Here is an 18861-nt window from a genome sequence, read left to right as displayed (position 1 = left end):
TCAATCACTTGCTCGTCATTCTCACAGCGTATAATACCTCATTCTATAAATTTAATTGTATCATATCTTGTTCTCTTGCACATGTTACCTATAAAATATAGAATAATTTTTAAAATTTGCACATTTATGTAAAGGTCTCAACTAAATTATTTCCTAAGTACAAACTAATCGATCGACTGATTGATTGATTAATTGAATTTAGATTAAAATTTCATTAAATTAAATTTTAATTAAGTTCAGTCCCAATTTCATAGTTACAGCTAACTCCGATGTGTCTTATTACATGTTGAAGTGGAGCGAAACTTCGAGTTAAAAGGAGTGAAAAAACTTGCAAAATAACCAGCAACTCGAATCACAAGTTGAAGCATTTATTTACAATCAAATACTAAGAACAATAATTATTATTAATAATTAATTAATGATTAATTATAATTGAAAGCTCTAAAGTAACAAATTTGTCGAGAATTCCATTATACCTACTGGTAAAACCACTGGTGAATAAATTAGAAAAATAATTAGCACTGAAGAACAATTAAAACAACATTTCGTAATAATAACAACGATAATGATGTTGGTGAGTGAGAAGTGAGTAGATCATTTATTTCATCATGATGAAAAATGATGTCGGCAACTAATCTACTGGTTATTATTATAAAATTATGGATTGTGATTTCGGAGTGTTGACGCGTATTTTTGTTGTGATCTGTTGATAGTGCTGTTGTTGTTTGGAATATGTTGTTGTTGATGTTATTGTTATTAATGTTGTTGTTGACGTTGTTGTTGATAATGATGTTGTTGATGTTGTTGTTGTTGTTTTTGGTATTGATTTTGTTGTGTTTGGTGTTGATGTTGTTGGCGGTGATGTGGTTGTTGCTGTGGTCACGTGACGTTTTCATGAATATCGTGAAAAGAGGATTCGTTCGATGGTTCCTTCATTCAGCTGAGATTCTAAAAAATCGAGTGAGAGAGTGAATTAATGATTGTTAAGAAAAAAGAGACGGATCGACAAGAAACGAAAGAATGAATGATTGAGTGAATGAGTGAATGAACAGATGAACTTATCAATCAATTGACTAACCAACCAATTAACCAATCAACCAACCAACCATCCAACCAACCAACCAACCATCCAACCATCCAACCAACCAACCAACCAACCAACCAACCAACCAACCAACCAACCAACCAACCAACCAATGAAGTTATTTTTGCAGAGAGGGCATGTTTGTCGCATAAGGAGCCACCTGTCGACGCACTTGCTGTGGAACTCGTGACTGCATGGTAGCACCCTGATCAGCTGATTGTTTGATTGATTGGTTGGTTGATTGATTGATTTATTGATTGGTTGGCTGATTGATGAATGAACGATCAATCAATCAACCAATGGATTTCTAAATACATAAATCAATCAATCAATCAATCAATCAATCAATCAATCAATCAATCAATCAATCAATCAATCAATCAATCAATCAATCAATCAATCAATCAATCAATCAATCAATCAATCAATCAATCAATCAATCAATTAACCAACCAATCAATCAACCAACCAACCAATCAATCAATAAATCCACGAAACACTTCAACCAATTAGTCAACGACTTCAATCAAACTAGCCAACCAGTCAAAAAACACACCATCCTCATCATCTTCATCCATCCTCAAAATCACCTGTCTACGATAAAACACATCAAGACAGATGGCGCAAAATTCTTCTCCATTGTCAACACCACCACCACCACAACCGCAGCCTCTACAACTACTGCTACTACTGCAGCCACTACTACCAATACTACACCGAATAACTGGATCGTTGCAATGACTTCCGGTGAGGTAGGACGACTTTGTTGGATTTTTGTAGCGCTTAGTTTTTAGTAAGGACAACGCCATCTTGGTTATGGTGTTTACCATCTGAGGAGGGCGGGAAATAATAAAATGTGAAACGTGAGAGTGTTTATTTCTCAGATACGGCGAATTTGAAATGCAACTAAAATTAACCAAGTCAAATTAGATTAGCATCTTCCTCTTCATCATCATCATCGTCATCATCATCATCATCATCATCATCATCATCATCATCTGACTACCTCCACTCACACCATCACTACCATTACCGCCCTCATCAACACGATCACCTGATTATCATCATCAGCACCCATTGTCATCACGGTGTTGGTGGTAGTGGTGGTAGCTGCTGCATCGTTCCTGTAGCTCGTCTTCAGCATCAGCAGCAGCATGACGACCGCAAGCGACCAGTAGAAGTAGCTCCAGAACTGACCTGGATCGGCCTGTCATTATGACGACGATGATGATGACGACGATGATGATGATGTGGTGATTGAAATGACGATGATGATGGTGTGGTGACGATTATGATGATGATGATGACGATAATTCCGTTAATCATGAAGTAAAAGAATGATGATTATGGTGACGGTGCATCTACAAGCGGGCGAAGATAATGGTGATGATGATGACGATGATGATGATGATGGTGGTGATGATAATGGTGATGACGATGATGAGCAAAACCAATTTCACTGAATAAAAGAAATGAACCATGCAACCTTGCTGAGCTTGTTGTCTGATTTGCAGACCACACCACTACCTTTCGATGAAAACATTTCAATGATGGAAAAATAAAAATAAATAAAAGTATGGAAAAATAAAAACCAACACACAGAATGAGAGAAAGAAAGGGAGAGAGAGAGAAAGAAAGAAGGATAAAGAGAGAAAAAGAGAGATGCTTAACATACACAGCATACAGCTTTCAAAATATGAGTAAAATGTAAATTTCAATCATCACATGCAGTGAAAATGTAAAAATGAATTTAAAAGTTGAGCAATAAAAAACTATGGCAGTATCTAGTATCACTAATGAATAAATGAATAAATTATGCAAAAAACCTGGCCTGGACCGCCAACAGACTGACCACGTTGTGAAAGTCTGCACGAATATTGAAAGTAAATCATCATTATCGATATCACATTGAAAAGCATCACCATTATCATTACCATTGTTATCATCATCATAATCAATATCATTATTATTATTATTATTGCTACCAACCTGCATATCGTATAAAGTGTTAGAACCATGCGACAGTCGCATTCTCAATCTCAACTTGCTGAAAAATATTTATATTATTATTATTATTATCATTATTATTACTATTATTATTATTAGAAAATTTATATAGCGCCCTTTGATGCAACTCAAAGACGCTGCTTTCGTCTGGTGAAATCACCAGAAAAAAAGATACTTCTTCAAATCTATATATATATATATATATATATATATTACAATTATAAAAATTATAAAATGAAATAATACAACACGGCACATAAACAGACATCTTACCTTCTCAGTGCATTCAAAAGTACAGTTATATTATCAGCATCTTCAACTAAGACCATTGGCCTGCTCAAAATCTGTGCTACGTCTAACTACATTTTTATTGAAAAATAAAATTTTTTAAATTTTTATTAAATTACTAAAAATGTTTTTTGAGGTATAATATGATAAGGTGATAAACTAAAATTACTGTTACGTTAACTAATGAATAACATTGGTGACATGACAAACAAGTGATAATAAAAACTTTATTGAACTCTACCAAATAAAAACTAAACCGTCGAAGTTTAGTTTAGTTGTATGGAATAATTAATAATGTTGTAGAGTCTGGTGAAATAAGAAGAGAAGCATGCAAGTGAGTATAAAGTGTGTAAAGTAATGAATTAACATGGGTGGTTACAGACAAAAAATTTATTGCAAGTAAAAATTGATAACCTCTTGTAGTATTTTAGGATTGAGAGATAGTAAGATAACAGCTGATGCACCGAGAAGCATTATGTTCTTCAACTGGGAGGTAATTAAATTAAATTAAATCATTTAAATCATACATAATCAATTAATTAATTAATTAATGGATCAATTAATTAAGTGATCAATTAATCAAGCAAACTCAAAAACAATTACATAAACCAATCCTCATTCAAATCATTTTTTCAGTTAGGATGTTATTCAATCACCTATTTAACCAATCAACAATCATCATCAATATTTTATCTGTCAATCAATTGCTTAACTATCAAAAGCTGAATAATCAATAAATAAAAATGAAGTTGAGTTGAGTAGCTAGCTCGCTGTAAAATAAAATTAAGTAAAAATTTCAGAATATAATAAATTTAACTGACTCTGTCAAGGAAGCTGAAACATTCTGTGTTATTATTTGAAGATGACGACGACGACGACGACGATGATGGGAGTAATGATGGTGATTCCAGGTGAATGACTGCAATCCAACCAGCTGAATGATGTTGCTTGATGAGACCTTCATCTCTGTTGCCACAATTTTCATTTCCTGGTAACTAATTTTTTTTTGATAAGGTAGAATTGAACGAAATTCATGTTATTTTTTAAATTTATTTTTAATGAAAAAGATAATTAGAAAAAACTAAAAAAGCTTTTCACAAAAAACTTTTTTATTTTTTACTACCAACTTAAAACGCATAATTATAAGGAAAAAACCTGTCTGCATAATTTGAAAAAAAAGGTTTTTCAAATAAATAATCAAACGAAACTCACCTCAATGAGCTGCCCATCAGCTTGCTTTTGCATATTGCCACCACGACCACCCCGGCCACTGAAGTAACGTCCATTCAGCAGAAGGGCCACAACTTCTTTATCTGCGCCATCAACGCTGTTTTGCTGTCTAACTTCTAAAATAGCAGAGTTCGTTTTAAATTCTTCATTACTCCTAACTTGCTCCGTATTAGCACTGACCGCAGATGATTCGTGCAAGACGACGATGAGAATTATTAAGAAGATGCAAGTCAAGCAGCTTTGCCTTTGATGGGCTTTCTTTGAAATCATCAAACAAGGTAATAATAACTTATTAAGTCTGAAAAGCATGTTTAAACTCATGGAATTAATTAAACAAATAATAAATAAATATTTATTGAATTTTTTGATGCACTGCCTCCATAATTAAAATTAAGCCACGTAAAAAAACAGATTCACTCCAATAACCGACACTCTCCCACCAATATCAGCTGTTGTTTTTACAGCTTGCAAACATCGAGTAAGATTAAATAGTAATTTAAGTTTTGAAGTTAACGTACGAGTTAATATATCAATTGAATACTGTCCTGAAGCCTCTTCATTCCGAAAATATAATTTGGCAATCAATTTAACATAACGCGTTGATAAGCTTCACATTTTTAACTTTGTGCGGTTTAAGCTCACTGAGTCACAAATATAAAGCTAGGTTATGAAATCTTAATACAGGAATTGAAGCCATAGCTTTTGAACCTAAAGTTGGGCTGAAAAAGTTTAAGTCATTTTACATGCAACCACAAACTCACGTAATACTAAATTCTCTTCATAGGATATATTAAACGTGTCACATTCAATTTAGCTTATGATGATCAGAACAGAATAGAACGATTGCAGTTAAAAATTTTTGTAGAAATGCACCACAACCTCATCCTTTCAGTAAAAAAATTGAAAGCAACAGGCTAGCGTAAAAACGCAACAACGAAACAGGCGCAAGACTTAAATCATAATTCGTTTCTTTTATTTATAAAAGAAAAGACTGAAGCATTCATGTACATTTTTCAACATATTTAATTACATAAATAACAATTCTTTATTATCATCAAATAATCTCCTAATATTTTCCGATTAGGCAGCTTGTTTGATCAATTCAGTGTACGTTTTAATCTTGGTGGACATTGACATGTCAATGTACTTGTCTCCAATGTTGACAACCATGCCTCCAATGATGCTAGGATCGACCTACACACAATTTAGAGTTAAAAAAAATAGTAAATAAAGAAATGAAGAAATAAAGAAAAGAATTAAAAAATGAAATAATATAACAATTTTGGCATTTGAGATAAGCATGATACTCTAAATTATGACTAAGAATATGAGAAAACAAACGAATCTCTAAACCATTCATTAACATATCTCAAAAAAAAAACATAAAAAATAATAACAACGATAAAGTAATAAATAAGAAACATCAACATATTATAAAAAAATCTTTCAATCAGATGATCACTAAGCATCTCAATCTAGCAACCTTAGTTTCCAGCTGAATGACCTGACCCTTCTCGACAAATGAATCGAGTGCTGTCTTCAAATCTTTCAAGTGAGCTGCCTCTAATGCCTAGGTTGTTGTACATTTATAAAAGATTAACGGTGAAGGATGTTGAAGAAAAAACTGAGATGCTGTCATATACAGTTGACAAATTTGTTAATACGATTTATAAATTTAATTTAATTATGCTTTCAAAATTAAATAACAATATACAATAAACTAAATAAAAGTACACATTAGATGAAAACTGGATCATATTGCATTATAAAATGAATGCAATAAATGATGAACTGAACAAGTTTAAGAAAGCAATCTGCAGCTGAAAAACAACACAACAACGGGAATGACAATTTTATAGTAGACATCATCACACATCAAAAGATATCATGAAATCAAAAAGTAAGTATAATGATCATTGAATATAAACTAGATACAAAAAAACTAAAAAGCTTCTGAAGCACAATTCACAACTGAAAATACATACAATACAAACAAAAAACTAGACCACAAACATAAACGACAAACAAAAAAACACGAAGAACCATCTTAAAACACCTTTGCAGTAGTAACAGTGCAGACGACCTCACCACGATGGGCACTCATGATCTTGGCGTAGGTGGCAAACAGAGCGGGGAGAATCTTAAAGCGACCATTGTCTGCCAGTGCAACTGAAAATTTTGAATAGAGGCCAATGTGGATTATGCAACTCAATCATTTCATTTAAGATTGCAACAAGCTCATATTAAATTATGCTCTTGGTTAGTAAATATCAACAGGGACTATGAATCCTTGTTAAGACATGTTTGTAGCCAAAATGTTTCAAGTTATGAAAGTGTTTAAACATTCTAAGTTGATTAAATTAATTTTTATAATTTAAAAAAATAACAAGTTGATCAAATTAATTTTTATAATTTAAAAAAATAATAATAATAATAATATATATATGTAAGAATAACTCCATTAAAAGGCTGCTAACATGTAAAAACAGAGCCAATCTTTGTCATAATAATTAAAAGAAAGAAAAATTTTTAAACATAAACCGAAGAGATTTGTGGTAAGAGGTGAGTAATTCTTCTTCTTCATGACATTCACCAAGACATCTGCGTGTGGTTGGCCAGTATGAGAGTAATAAAATCATCATCAACTACATATTTTCGAAATTTTTAATATAACCTCTTGTAAATTATACAAACCTTATGTTTATTATTTAACGTACTAACTGACATAAAAATAATATTTAACATTCAAAAGCAAAGTTCAACAACCTTTCTTATCAAATTTCCTTACAGTTGGGTTAAGCACAAATTCATTCAATTTAACATCAGTTTTCAAAAGAGCCTGTTTGTTTGTAATATAAATTAAATTAATTAATCAATTAATTAATTAACTAACTAATTAATTAATTAATTGAAATTAAAAACCGATTGCAAAATCTGATATTCAAAAATTCAGTACAGCTGTGCAATAAAGAAATGATTAACCAAATAAAAAAAAATAAATGATCAAAAAGCAAACAAGGTTTTATAATAATTATCCTTTTAATATTTTATTATATATTTTGTATTAATTATTATCATTAAATAATATAATCTGATGATGATTATGGGTTGATTTACAATTACAAGTTGTCATTTTAACAAAGATTTAATGAATGAGTGATCTAATAAAAAAAAAACACTAAAAGTTAAACAAAAATGTTAGCGAAATTAAAAAGTATTACATAAAATTTTTGAAAAAAAAATGACAACCTGAAAATCCTTCAACTCCTTCTCAACAGCATCCAGTTTGTTTTGCTTGGTGGCAGCAGAGTACAGTGCATGCGCATATCTCCCTTCTATGCCGTAAACACCAATGGGACTCTTGGTAAATAGTTATTGCAATTGCATACATTAATGTTAATGTTTGTAGTAGCAGTAGTAGCACAAATCAATGTTACTGTAATATAATGTTACCGAAATGAAATAACGTGTTACCATAATGTAATAACTTGTTACAGTAATGAAATAATGTGTTATTGTAATGTATTAACATGTTACTGTAATTGTAATAAAAAACTAACAATTTTGAATGATTGGATATTTAAATAATATTGATCATTAAGCATTATTAGCCTAATTCTCAATCTGTTTTTTATTAACTAATTTAATAATAATTATAAATGGTTTAATGAATTTATTTAATTAAACACTGACATTGAATATGAATAGTTAATAATACACTTTATTTACTTTACAGTTTTACACACAGTTTTATATTTATTTATAATTTTATAGTTGAAGAAACACAAAGTACATAAAAAAGCAATGAAGATACATATTTGCTAGCTTCTACTAAAATTTAAGTCTTTGAAAAATTAGAAAAAATTCTACTTTTTCCCAATTAGAATAAAAATTCAAAATTGGAAAAAAACTAACAGCCACTAGTTTGCTTTTGAGGGTAACTGAAGTGCTGAAAGATCTGGCCTGATGATTAAAAAATGATCTAATAAATTAATATAATATACAACTAATAATCATAAATATAAATACTAGATAAATGTTTATTTATTATAAAATAGTAAAATGAATGGATTACTTAAAATTAAATTTAGTTAAAAATAAAACAGTGAAATTTTTTTAAAAATCTATGGTTCATGAGAATCAAACTTGAAAACCACTAAACAAAAATCAAAATTTAATCAACTAAATTATTAAATAGGCACGGTGGTGCTTTCAATAATTAAATTAACCAAAACAATAAAAAAATCATACAAGCAAACTCAGCCTGTTGGACGCCATGTTTCAAGGTTACACCATAGATGGCGAAATTAAACCACAGATTCGAAACATTTTTTTAAAAGTGAACTTAGCTTCTAAACTTTGTAAAATAGGAGTCAAGAATGGATATATATAGAAAATGGACTTATGGAAGAATTTTGAATTTATGGAAAAATTTTAATTATTTGGAGTTTCAAACCAATACATAAATTAGTTGTTATAAACTCATCAAATTTTGTCTGAAATGACAGATGATTTTTATATAGGAATGAAATTAAAACTTTCTAATATAATAAATACCATTATTAGTCCATCAGAATTTTTTGATGAAACTATTCATAAGAATGAATATTCATTGAATTTAAAATTATTTTTGTTTTCTCAAGAATCAAGTTAAAAAAAACTACATTTTTATCAATTCAATGAAACAGAAATTCACGATAAGAAAAATAAATTCCAGTTAATATCACATTGCACGATCCTAGCACAAACAAATGCCGTTTAAGATCTGAAAATTGAAATGAAATTTAATCCAGTAGGTAGGGCCCATCAGTATTCAGGTGCAGTTGCTGAAATCATCGTGTCAAGTCAACTAACGGCTATGTGGATAGACATTAAAAAAGATTTAAACCTGCATACATTCACTGAATGATGGTTCTTTTACTATGTGATGATGTCTGTAATGATCTGTGTGTGGTGTGGTGATGTGCGTGGTGATGTGTATGGTGATGGGTGTGGTGTGGTGTGGTGTGGTGATGTGTGTGATGATGTGATCAAGGTCGGATTTTAAGCAGGACAGGCCTTTATGAAAGAAGGGACCTCCACAAGAATGTTAAAGCTAACTTAAGCATATTTTTCCTTAGAATATTTATTAACAACAATGTTTCAGACAAAACTGAAAAAAATTGTGAAAAAAGCAAACAATAAAAGTCACAAACATTTGTTGAAATGATGATAGATATTTGTTAATGATGCTTGGTGTTATCATTATCTACTCATTTCAGCCGTTACAATCATTATTTAAATTAATAATCGTCAACTTCATATGTAATTCTCATCGTCATCCTCATCGTCATCATCACCTTCATCATCATCATCATCATCGTTATCGTCCTCATCATGTTGTCATCATCGTCCGAATCAGGCTGAACTTGTGCAGTAGGCTGCATGGAAGACCACGTCACAGTTGAAGCATTGTCCACAATATCGGTCAACAACATTATTGGGGTATGTTATTGATCATGGTCAGTTTGTCTGTGTGTGTGTGTGTTCGTGTGTGTGTGTGTGTCTTCTTTGAGTGTGTGTGTCTGCGTAACCGTGTGCGTGTGTGTGTGTTTGTGTGTGTGTTTGTGTGTGTGTGGTGTGTGTGTGTGACTGCGTTTTTTACTTGCGTGTATGTGTACCTTTATTTGTAGATGTATGTGTGAGCATTTTATTTTTAGCCATTTGCAGATCTGATATTTTTCTACTTTTGAATTGTTAATAATAATTATAATCATAATAACTATAATTATAATTTTTATAATTATAATATTAATATCATTTTATAAAATGATATTAATATTGAAATCAATGTTATCAGGGTGGGTGAATATTTATTCTACGAGTGTCCCTGGGTTCTTCTGAGTTTGTGTCTTTACGAGGTCTTTAAGATTCATTATGACGGTAATGGTGATTGTGTGTGACGACGATGATGTTATGATGGTAAATATCCTGATGAATGATGTCATTATGACGTCACGATGAGGTTATGGTAACAGATGAGATGATGGTTAATGTCATTATGCTGTTATGGCAATGTTATGCCAACAAATGAGATGATGAATGACGTCATTATGATGTCATTGTTGATGTTGTTGGTGTGATGATGACATTGGTTGTTTGAGGCAAGTGTAGTGTTTCGTCTTTTTCGCTGAGGCAGACAAAAACGGAATAGCTTACACTAATTATTGCTAATTACTAGCAATTATTTCAAATTGCATTGTATGACTAATGCTTTTTTATCCTCCACAAATGCGTTTCATCGCGAGGTTTATCTAAATAAATGGCATTTGCTTCTTTTAAAACCGGTAACACAATTAAAATTTGCCTTTTACATATTAAAGCACTATAAAAATTTTGGCTTTTAGTTTTGGTAACATTTTTGCATAGTTTTGGGCCTTTTTTCCGGCAGAGCATGATCTTTCTGAAACATCTAACGTGTTTTTTATGCATGGTTCACATGGAGGGATTTAAATCCCCTTCGTGATATGTATGTGTGTGTTGTGCGCGTGCGTTCGTGTAGCTATGTGTGTGTATGTGTGTGTGTGTGTGAGTGTGCATGTGTGTGTGTGAATTTGTGTGTGTAGTTGTGTGTGTGTGTATGTGTGCGCGCGCGTGAGAGTGTATATGTGTATGTGTGTGTGTATGTGTGAGTGTGTGGTTATTTATTTTTGTCCATGCTATTCCTATTGCCCATTCCTGTTGTTAGGATGTTACGTGTTTGTTCACGCACGTTCATATGGAGCGCGTGTGAAGTACGTTTGTGTTTCATATTTTGAATTTTTAAACGTATGAACATTCATGTGTTAGTGGATGCTTCGGTACGTTCGCGGAATATTTACTGAATAAACTTGATTAAAATATATTCATTAACATATTGACGAATATTGAAATATTTTAAATCATCAGTTAGTATAGTTAAAATTTTTTTTAATTATTTTCCTTGCTTATTCAGATTATCCTAATATGTTATTATACGGTAATATGTTATGCATTATATTTTCGGTATATGTTTTATTCGTTTATTCTGATTATTTAGTTCATTTGTTTTGCGCACAACAATATTTATACAACGTCTTTACGAATGTTTCATGTACTGTTGTACTGTACATGTATTGAGTGTTGTTATCGTGTTTTTGGAGGTAGTTTTGTTTGCATTCGTTTGTCGAAAGTAGCACGCACTGTTGCCTGTCAGCAGATCGTAAAAAAATCAAACGCCACCATCTTCATAATTACAAAGTCATTCATGTAGACGGTGAACAAAATCATTCAATTAATTAATTGATTTGATTAATTGTTAATTAATTGATTGGCCTATTGATGAGGAAAAAGACTATTAATTAATTAATTGACTAATTAATTTATTAGCCAATTAACTACTTAGTTTCATTTAAGTTTGTTAAATAATTTTATTGATTGAGAAATGAAAAAATAAATAAATAGCGTAATATAAACAAATCATAACTTAATAAAAAAATATTTACAAAAGTATATAATGCAGCAAAATCAATTAGAACTGCGTTGTGTTTAAAATTTCTCACACACGAATTAAGTTCGAATGCCTTCGAATTCTAAACTTTTACGATTAACTTGAAATAATAAAGAACGTCAATCAATACATGAAGCTGTAAAGTAACTCTCCGACGCATGTATCCATCCACCTCTGAACATTCGCCTCTGCACATTTGTCAACAGACAAAGACAGACAGGCAAACGCAGACAGACAGGCAAGTACACACAAGCCTACACTGTACGTACACGCGAATCTATGTTATGTATTAATATGAATTTTCCAACAATGGCAATGCACACGCCACATGCACGGTGTATAACATGCAAAATATTTCATACTTTCTACATACAAATATACACAACTCTGTTTACATCCTACATACAAACATGCATACATGCTAGTAACGAACAAGCACAACATACACAACTCTGAATGAATACATCCATCATACACAACTTTGTATAAATCCAACATATACAAACATACATAACATTGTATAAATCCAACATACAAACATACATAACATTGTATAAATCCAACACATACAAACATACATAACATTGTATAAATCCAACATACAAACATACATAACATTGTATAAATCCAACACATACAAACATACATAACATTGTATACATCCAACATACAAACGTACATAACATTGTATACATCCAACATACAACCGTGCATTAGAGAAAAGACACGACTGCATGATTTCAGTTTCAGTATGGGAATAAATATAGAAGGGGCGAATTTTCTGGACAGTTTATATGGTTTGGATATTAAAGAGCGAAGCAATGAATAACATGCTGGCCCTGCTGGATGGACAACAACATTAGCATCAGCATCATAATTGCCTGCAAACTAATAAACATCCTCCTATGTTTGTGTGTCTTATGCCGGATGTGAATTACAAAACTGCAAAACAATTCATCTAAACCGGAAGTGAATTACATATTTTTTTAATCTGTTCACTGCCTATTGCGATGCTATATCATATGCAAAAATATGAGTATTTTTGTATATTAGATGATTCTGAATAATGATACTGAATGACGATACTCAATGATCATTCTGAATGATGATACTGAATGATGATACTGAATGATAAATACGTATATAAATACATGAAGCCATTTTAAGAACGTTTCATTTTCTTCGCGAAGAATATCTAAGAGTAATAATAAATCATCCGAATATGACGCATACGATGAAATATTTTTTTCTGAAATTAATCAAACAATCGTTTGTTTGTAGCTAATCAGAAAAACTTGTAATAAAAATAATTTAGTTTGGAGTAAATTTTTGTGATACTTGCAACGATATTTTAATTGCCAAATGTGAAATAAAATTTGCACACGAAAGAGCCAGCATGTAATTTTGCAGATCGTATTGTAAGGTCTCTTAATCAACGATTGCCATATCATTTTTACTGTCTGGTTTCTCGAAATTCATTTGTGAAGCTGAATGTTGTTGTTGTTGGAAGGAACTAGTATATGTCTGGCTGTTTAAATACCCACATTTACAACAACAACTATGGAAATTGAATTGAACATTATTTAGTAGAGAAATTACAACAATAACAATAACATTCTCCATTACAATAACAACAACAATAACAACAAGGATAGCATTAACAGATGTGATAGTTGCAGATACAAAAGTTTTAACAATAAGAGACCGAGCGTTAAACAAAGTCTGTATTAATGGCAAATAAAATCATAAACATTATGAAAATTGACTTTGAATATTTTCAAAACATCAATGAAAAGAACGTTTAATACAAAACAACTCAGAAAACCGCACTGCTATAAAAAAAATTCAATTCACTAGCAACAATAACAAACTTTGCAATTGTTATTCATGATTACAAGAATACAAAACCAACAGGAAATGGAAAAAATATAGAATCTTTTTTTTTCAAATCAAATTTCTCTTTTCTATGCAGCGCCGGCTTACGACCGTCCTTGAATGAATTATTGAATTGAAGTCCTGATATTTCAAACCTATTATAAATACGCGACACAAAAAGCACAACACCTCTCAGCTGACCTCTTCAAATTTTCTTCTCGCCCAAAATCACACCCTATTACTCCCCAGTCCGCGGGTCTTCAGACGATTTTTATGGGTCTCTATTTGCAAAACTTGCTTGCTACTTGTTATTTACTACATGGCGTTAATTATTGTTTTCGCTGTATTGATTCCAGAAGTCGTTGAAATTGCATCTCTTTCGAACCAGTGTGTGGATGATGCTGTTGTGGTGGAAGGCGATAGGGACTATAAGGAAACAAATGCCGACCTGTATGTGTTTGTATACTGTTACATTGAAGTGACGATGTTGACAGTGATGGAGATGCCGATGGTGATAATAATAGCAAAGTTATGATGATAGTGAGATGATGATGGTGGTGGTGGTGGTAACGATGATGATGACAACAACAGTGGTGATGCTGATGACGATGACGACGATGAAGTTGGAAGTGAATTCACAGGCGACAGGGCACATACGTGCCACGTTTGAATTGGTGGGTCTTCCAAACTGAATGAGGAACTTCAAAATGGTGACACCGATAGTTTATCTGGATTAATATATTTTTATAAAAATGAATTTTTCTCAATGGCTTAATGACGTTACGCGATGATGACATCATGTTGTGTGATGTTATAAGGCTTGATGTGATGTTACAGAATGTTCTATGGCAAGATTGGACATCATTTATAAGCATGGGGCATGTCGAGGTGTTTAAATTTATTTATAATTTTGGTTACGCATTCGTTCACACACTCATATGTTCTTTTCCTAAACCTCTACATACATTTTTGTAATCACTTTACATGCTTTTATATGTTACAATTACATTCGTTACCACTTTGCTTTAATTTTATGCAAAATGTTTTTTGTGTTAATTTAAGAACTTGTCATAGAATTTCATTCGAAGAATTGAACTATGATACATAAATTTTAATTTTGGCTTGTTATTTGTTTCATTATATAAATATAATACTCTCCTGACATATTTTTTTATCAAATAAAATTTGGATAAAAAAATACTTAAGAGTGATTAATGTTCACTTTTTATTTGGATGTTTCCAGTGCAAAATGTGATGAACGTCACATTGTCCTTGCATTCAGCAGGGTGATGTTGTAAGAAGCAACGGAGAAATTTGTTTCTGTCTGATATTTTATGGTGACTATTTATGTAACAATGACAATTTTATATAACAATGAACAATCTAATAAAAATTTACTACATTATTTATGTTAATGTTGTTTCTTCAAATAAACTTCTTCATAACATATCAGTGAAACTTGCAAAGACTCGCAGAAAATTATCGTCAGTATTTTCAATTGTTATCAATGAATATATTTCAGTTCATGTAGAATTAAAAATTTTGAAAAAGCACTGAAATGACATACTTGTTCAGCAAAGTTTGCGTTAAATTCGAGCCACAAAATATGAAACAATTTATTAAAAGGATTGATATTGATAGTTTCTATTTATTGTATGATGATTTTGATTTAAAATAAGTCGGTCTCTTGCTGATATTGAATGTATACATATTTTTGTTACATCAGTTGTAATGTGTGTTGGACCACATTGAAATATTGAAAGAGAGTGAAATAGACATTACATATTAAACGTTATTAAAATTTACGTGAACAGATGAATAACGTTGAAGCCTTACACAATGATGAACGAAATGACCTTATTTAAAATTTTTAGCACTTTTTCCGTATGGATTCACAACAGACTTGAAAAGAAATATTTTGACCGAATTTAAAAATATAATTAAATTATTTTTTTTCATTTTTTTCGAAAATGGTTCATTAAAGCTGAATACCTTGATACCAAAATATTTTTGATTTATTCCATTTTTAAATAAAAACCTTCCCACCAAATTCTTTATTTCAAAACGGGTTTCAAAAAAAATATATGCCAACCTTCCAACTTCGAACGCAACACAATCACGTTTCATTCACATGATTCAACGTTTGTAACTCTACCGGCAGCAGGTAGACTCCGTGAATATTTCATCCACATTACCTCCAAACTCTTCGCCACAATTTCTCATTAATTTTTCACGCTCAGTTTGTTGCGTAACTGCTTGCTGGTTGAGTTTAAATGTTGTTTATATCCATTGGCAGTTTTATGGGTCTGTAGCGAAAATAAAATAGCAATGTTGTTTGTGATCGCTGATCTTTCGTTTTATCAGCACATGACTATATGGTTGAAAAATAGCTTATTTATTCAATTATAAATGATCGTTATCTTTTATCTAAATGTATTTTATTCATCTATTTTAAAATTAAACTGTGTTTCTTAGCAATATGTTACTTTTCAAGTTAAATAGCAATGCTAGCTACTTCGTAAGAGGTGCTTACAATTTCACAGTTTTTTGATTTCATCAATTCAGGATCAAAATATTGAAAATGTTTAGTAATGTTTGGTTCGAGGTAGAAGCTAAAGCTATTCGAAAATAAACAACCCCATTGCCTGTCATGCTTTCGTTGAATTAAAAACGTTCGGACAAACGTGAAATTGAAAGAAACAAAAAAAATACAAAAGTACGTCTTCTGACTCAACCGGAGGTTTCATCTTAAATTACAAATGGTCGGTTTTGTGTAATTTATTTTCTCGAAATTTTAAAACATCCCTATTCGCGTGGGTGGAGAGCAGTTGTTTCTTTATTTTAAACATTTCTACAAAATTTGATTGTAAATTGGCTTCGAAATTTTTGCTTAAACAATCAGTAAAGATAAGAATTTTTTTGATTTTTGTTTCAAGAAATATTTTCTAAAATCCAGACATTTTATGTTTTTTTAATACCAAATTTAATATCCTATGGTCAGAGTTAATCAACTAACGACGCTAACTTTTAATGACGTCTGCTCTGCCCAAATTACAATGGTGCCAATTAATAGACGAAGTCTTGCTGAAACAGTACGAACGAAAAAAATGATATTAAGTTATTGCCAGTATTTTAGTTTTTTCCTTTCAAATTAGTGGCCCTGTTAGAGAGAGTTATTGGTGAACTAACAAACTGATGATGTCATATTGGTGTTACCGGAATAACTTTTAAAAAGCCAAAATGCCAAAATTACTCATAAGTATTGCTCATTACACTACGGTGAAACTTTGATCTGGATTTTAATGAACAGCTTTGATTATTATGGACATAATCATAATAACTGAAAAATTAATAAAAACTAAATCTCAACTTTTCATTGCTACGTTGGTTGTTCTGTTATCAAAACGCAAAATATATTACACAAATTACATTTCAGAATGTTACATTTTTTCAACATAAACAACATTGAAGTCAATAATAGTCAAAATAACAAATGCAAAATACTATACTGCGAAATTATTTTCATTTTTTTATGTGTATATATATATATATATATACATTGATATATAAAGAGAGAAAGGAAGAGGGAGAGAGAAAGAGAGAGAAGGGAAAAAAGAGAATGTACAAACAGTTATAAATTATTTATAAACAAATAATTATTTGCGGCAAATAATGACATACCGACGGATACAAGCGTTCACTGCGGATGGAATATTTTTACAGACCCTTACACATTCCACACAAGTATTTGTAGGCAAACATTAGCATGGAAAATGTTACACACACACACACCAACACTCTCACACACACACACACACACATCTACAATCAACTCTGCTGCAAATATATTTACAGTACAACTTATTATAAACATATATTATTGACATATATTTTGTGTATAACACACAAACACAAATACACAAACAAACAAGCTATCACAAACAAGTAGCATAAAATTTTTATGAAGATTTGCATGAAAAAAAGCATAAAATAAAAGGCAAAGCAAATACTATAAAACTATTTGTATACCATTGCATAAATGCATGCATACAAACATACAAAACAATCAAACAAACAAACGCTTGCATATAATGCCGCAAACAAATTTCATACAAAACAACCGCCTGAACATTTACATGCAATCAATTGCACACACGGATGCAACCAAGGTGTCGCATGCAATATATCGTTTGGTATACTGCTGGTATAGGGATATACAATGCACACAAACGATTGCATACAACATAAATACGACAATGCATTCACACAACTGCATACAAACATTCACAACAATGCATACAAGCAACTGCATGCAAATATACACAATACTGAATACAAACTACTGCATATAAACATATTTAACAATGCATACAATTAGCTGCATACAAAGATACACAGTACTGCATACGAATAGGGCAATGTACAGTGCACACACACACAACTGCATACAAGCGCGTATAATTCGTCCATCGAGAATATATATTTTGCGTCAGGCAACCGACTAAGCAGAATTTGCGACGCTGGTGACGATGATGATGACGATGGCGATGGCGATGATGATGATGATGATGATGATGGCGATGATGATGATGATGATGATGATGATGATGATGATGGCGATGATGATGATGATGATGATGGCGATGATGATGATGATGATGATGGCGATGATGATGATGATGATGACGATGATGATCATCGTCATTGATATTGTTTTTGATAGCGTTGGCTTAAATGAAACAACCCATAATGATGACGTTGACTCCTCCTCCTTCTCGATGACGTCATCTATTTATTTCAGTGCTGGTACATTTGTATGTTGAAGGTATCCATCTGTTTGTGTGTTTGTCGGAAGTGCATTTGTATGTTG

The 18861-nt window shown here is 31.5% G+C and overlaps 2 protein-coding genes across 2 annotated transcripts; both read right to left on the bottom strand.

Moving 5' to 3' along the window:
* Positions 1 to 352: 352 nt before the first annotated feature.
* Positions 353 to 4918, bottom strand: HELRODRAFT_193049 (hypothetical protein; the record flags this gene model as incomplete). The annotated part of the gene is made up of 11 exons (XM_009025409.1): positions 353 to 948; positions 1195 to 1297; positions 1675 to 1914; positions 2139 to 2291; positions 2571 to 2611; positions 2911 to 2950; positions 3074 to 3131; positions 3365 to 3450; positions 3794 to 3865; positions 4201 to 4374; positions 4592 to 4918. The coding sequence occupies 11 exons, from the start codon at positions 4916 to 4918 to the stop codon at positions 893 to 895; spliced, it is 1350 nt and encodes a 449-aa protein (XP_009023657.1). The 3' UTR covers positions 353 to 892.
* Positions 4919 to 5562: 644 nt separating this feature from the next.
* Positions 5563 to 8926, bottom strand: HELRODRAFT_185866 (hypothetical protein). The gene is made up of 8 exons (XM_009025408.1): positions 8861 to 8926; positions 8525 to 8572; positions 7859 to 7969; positions 7376 to 7448; positions 7151 to 7210; positions 6666 to 6778; positions 6093 to 6179; positions 5563 to 5803 (listed from the first exon to the last, which is right to left on the bottom strand). Exons 1-8 carry the CDS (start codon positions 8885 to 8887, stop codon positions 5690 to 5692), a joined length of 633 nt encoding a protein of 210 aa, XP_009023656.1. The 5' UTR covers positions 8888 to 8926; the 3' UTR covers positions 5563 to 5689.
* Positions 8927 to 18861: the final 9935 nt, after the last annotated feature.

Source organism: Helobdella robusta, assembly GCF_000326865.2.
Source record: "Helobdella robusta unplaced genomic scaffold HELROscaffold_41, whole genome shotgun sequence".
In the NCBI taxonomy this organism is placed as follows: Eukaryota; Metazoa; Annelida; class Clitellata; order Rhynchobdellida; family Glossiphoniidae; genus Helobdella; species Helobdella robusta.
Note: the sequence above shows the minus strand (reverse complement) of the source record. Positions and strands in the feature narration are given on the sequence as shown.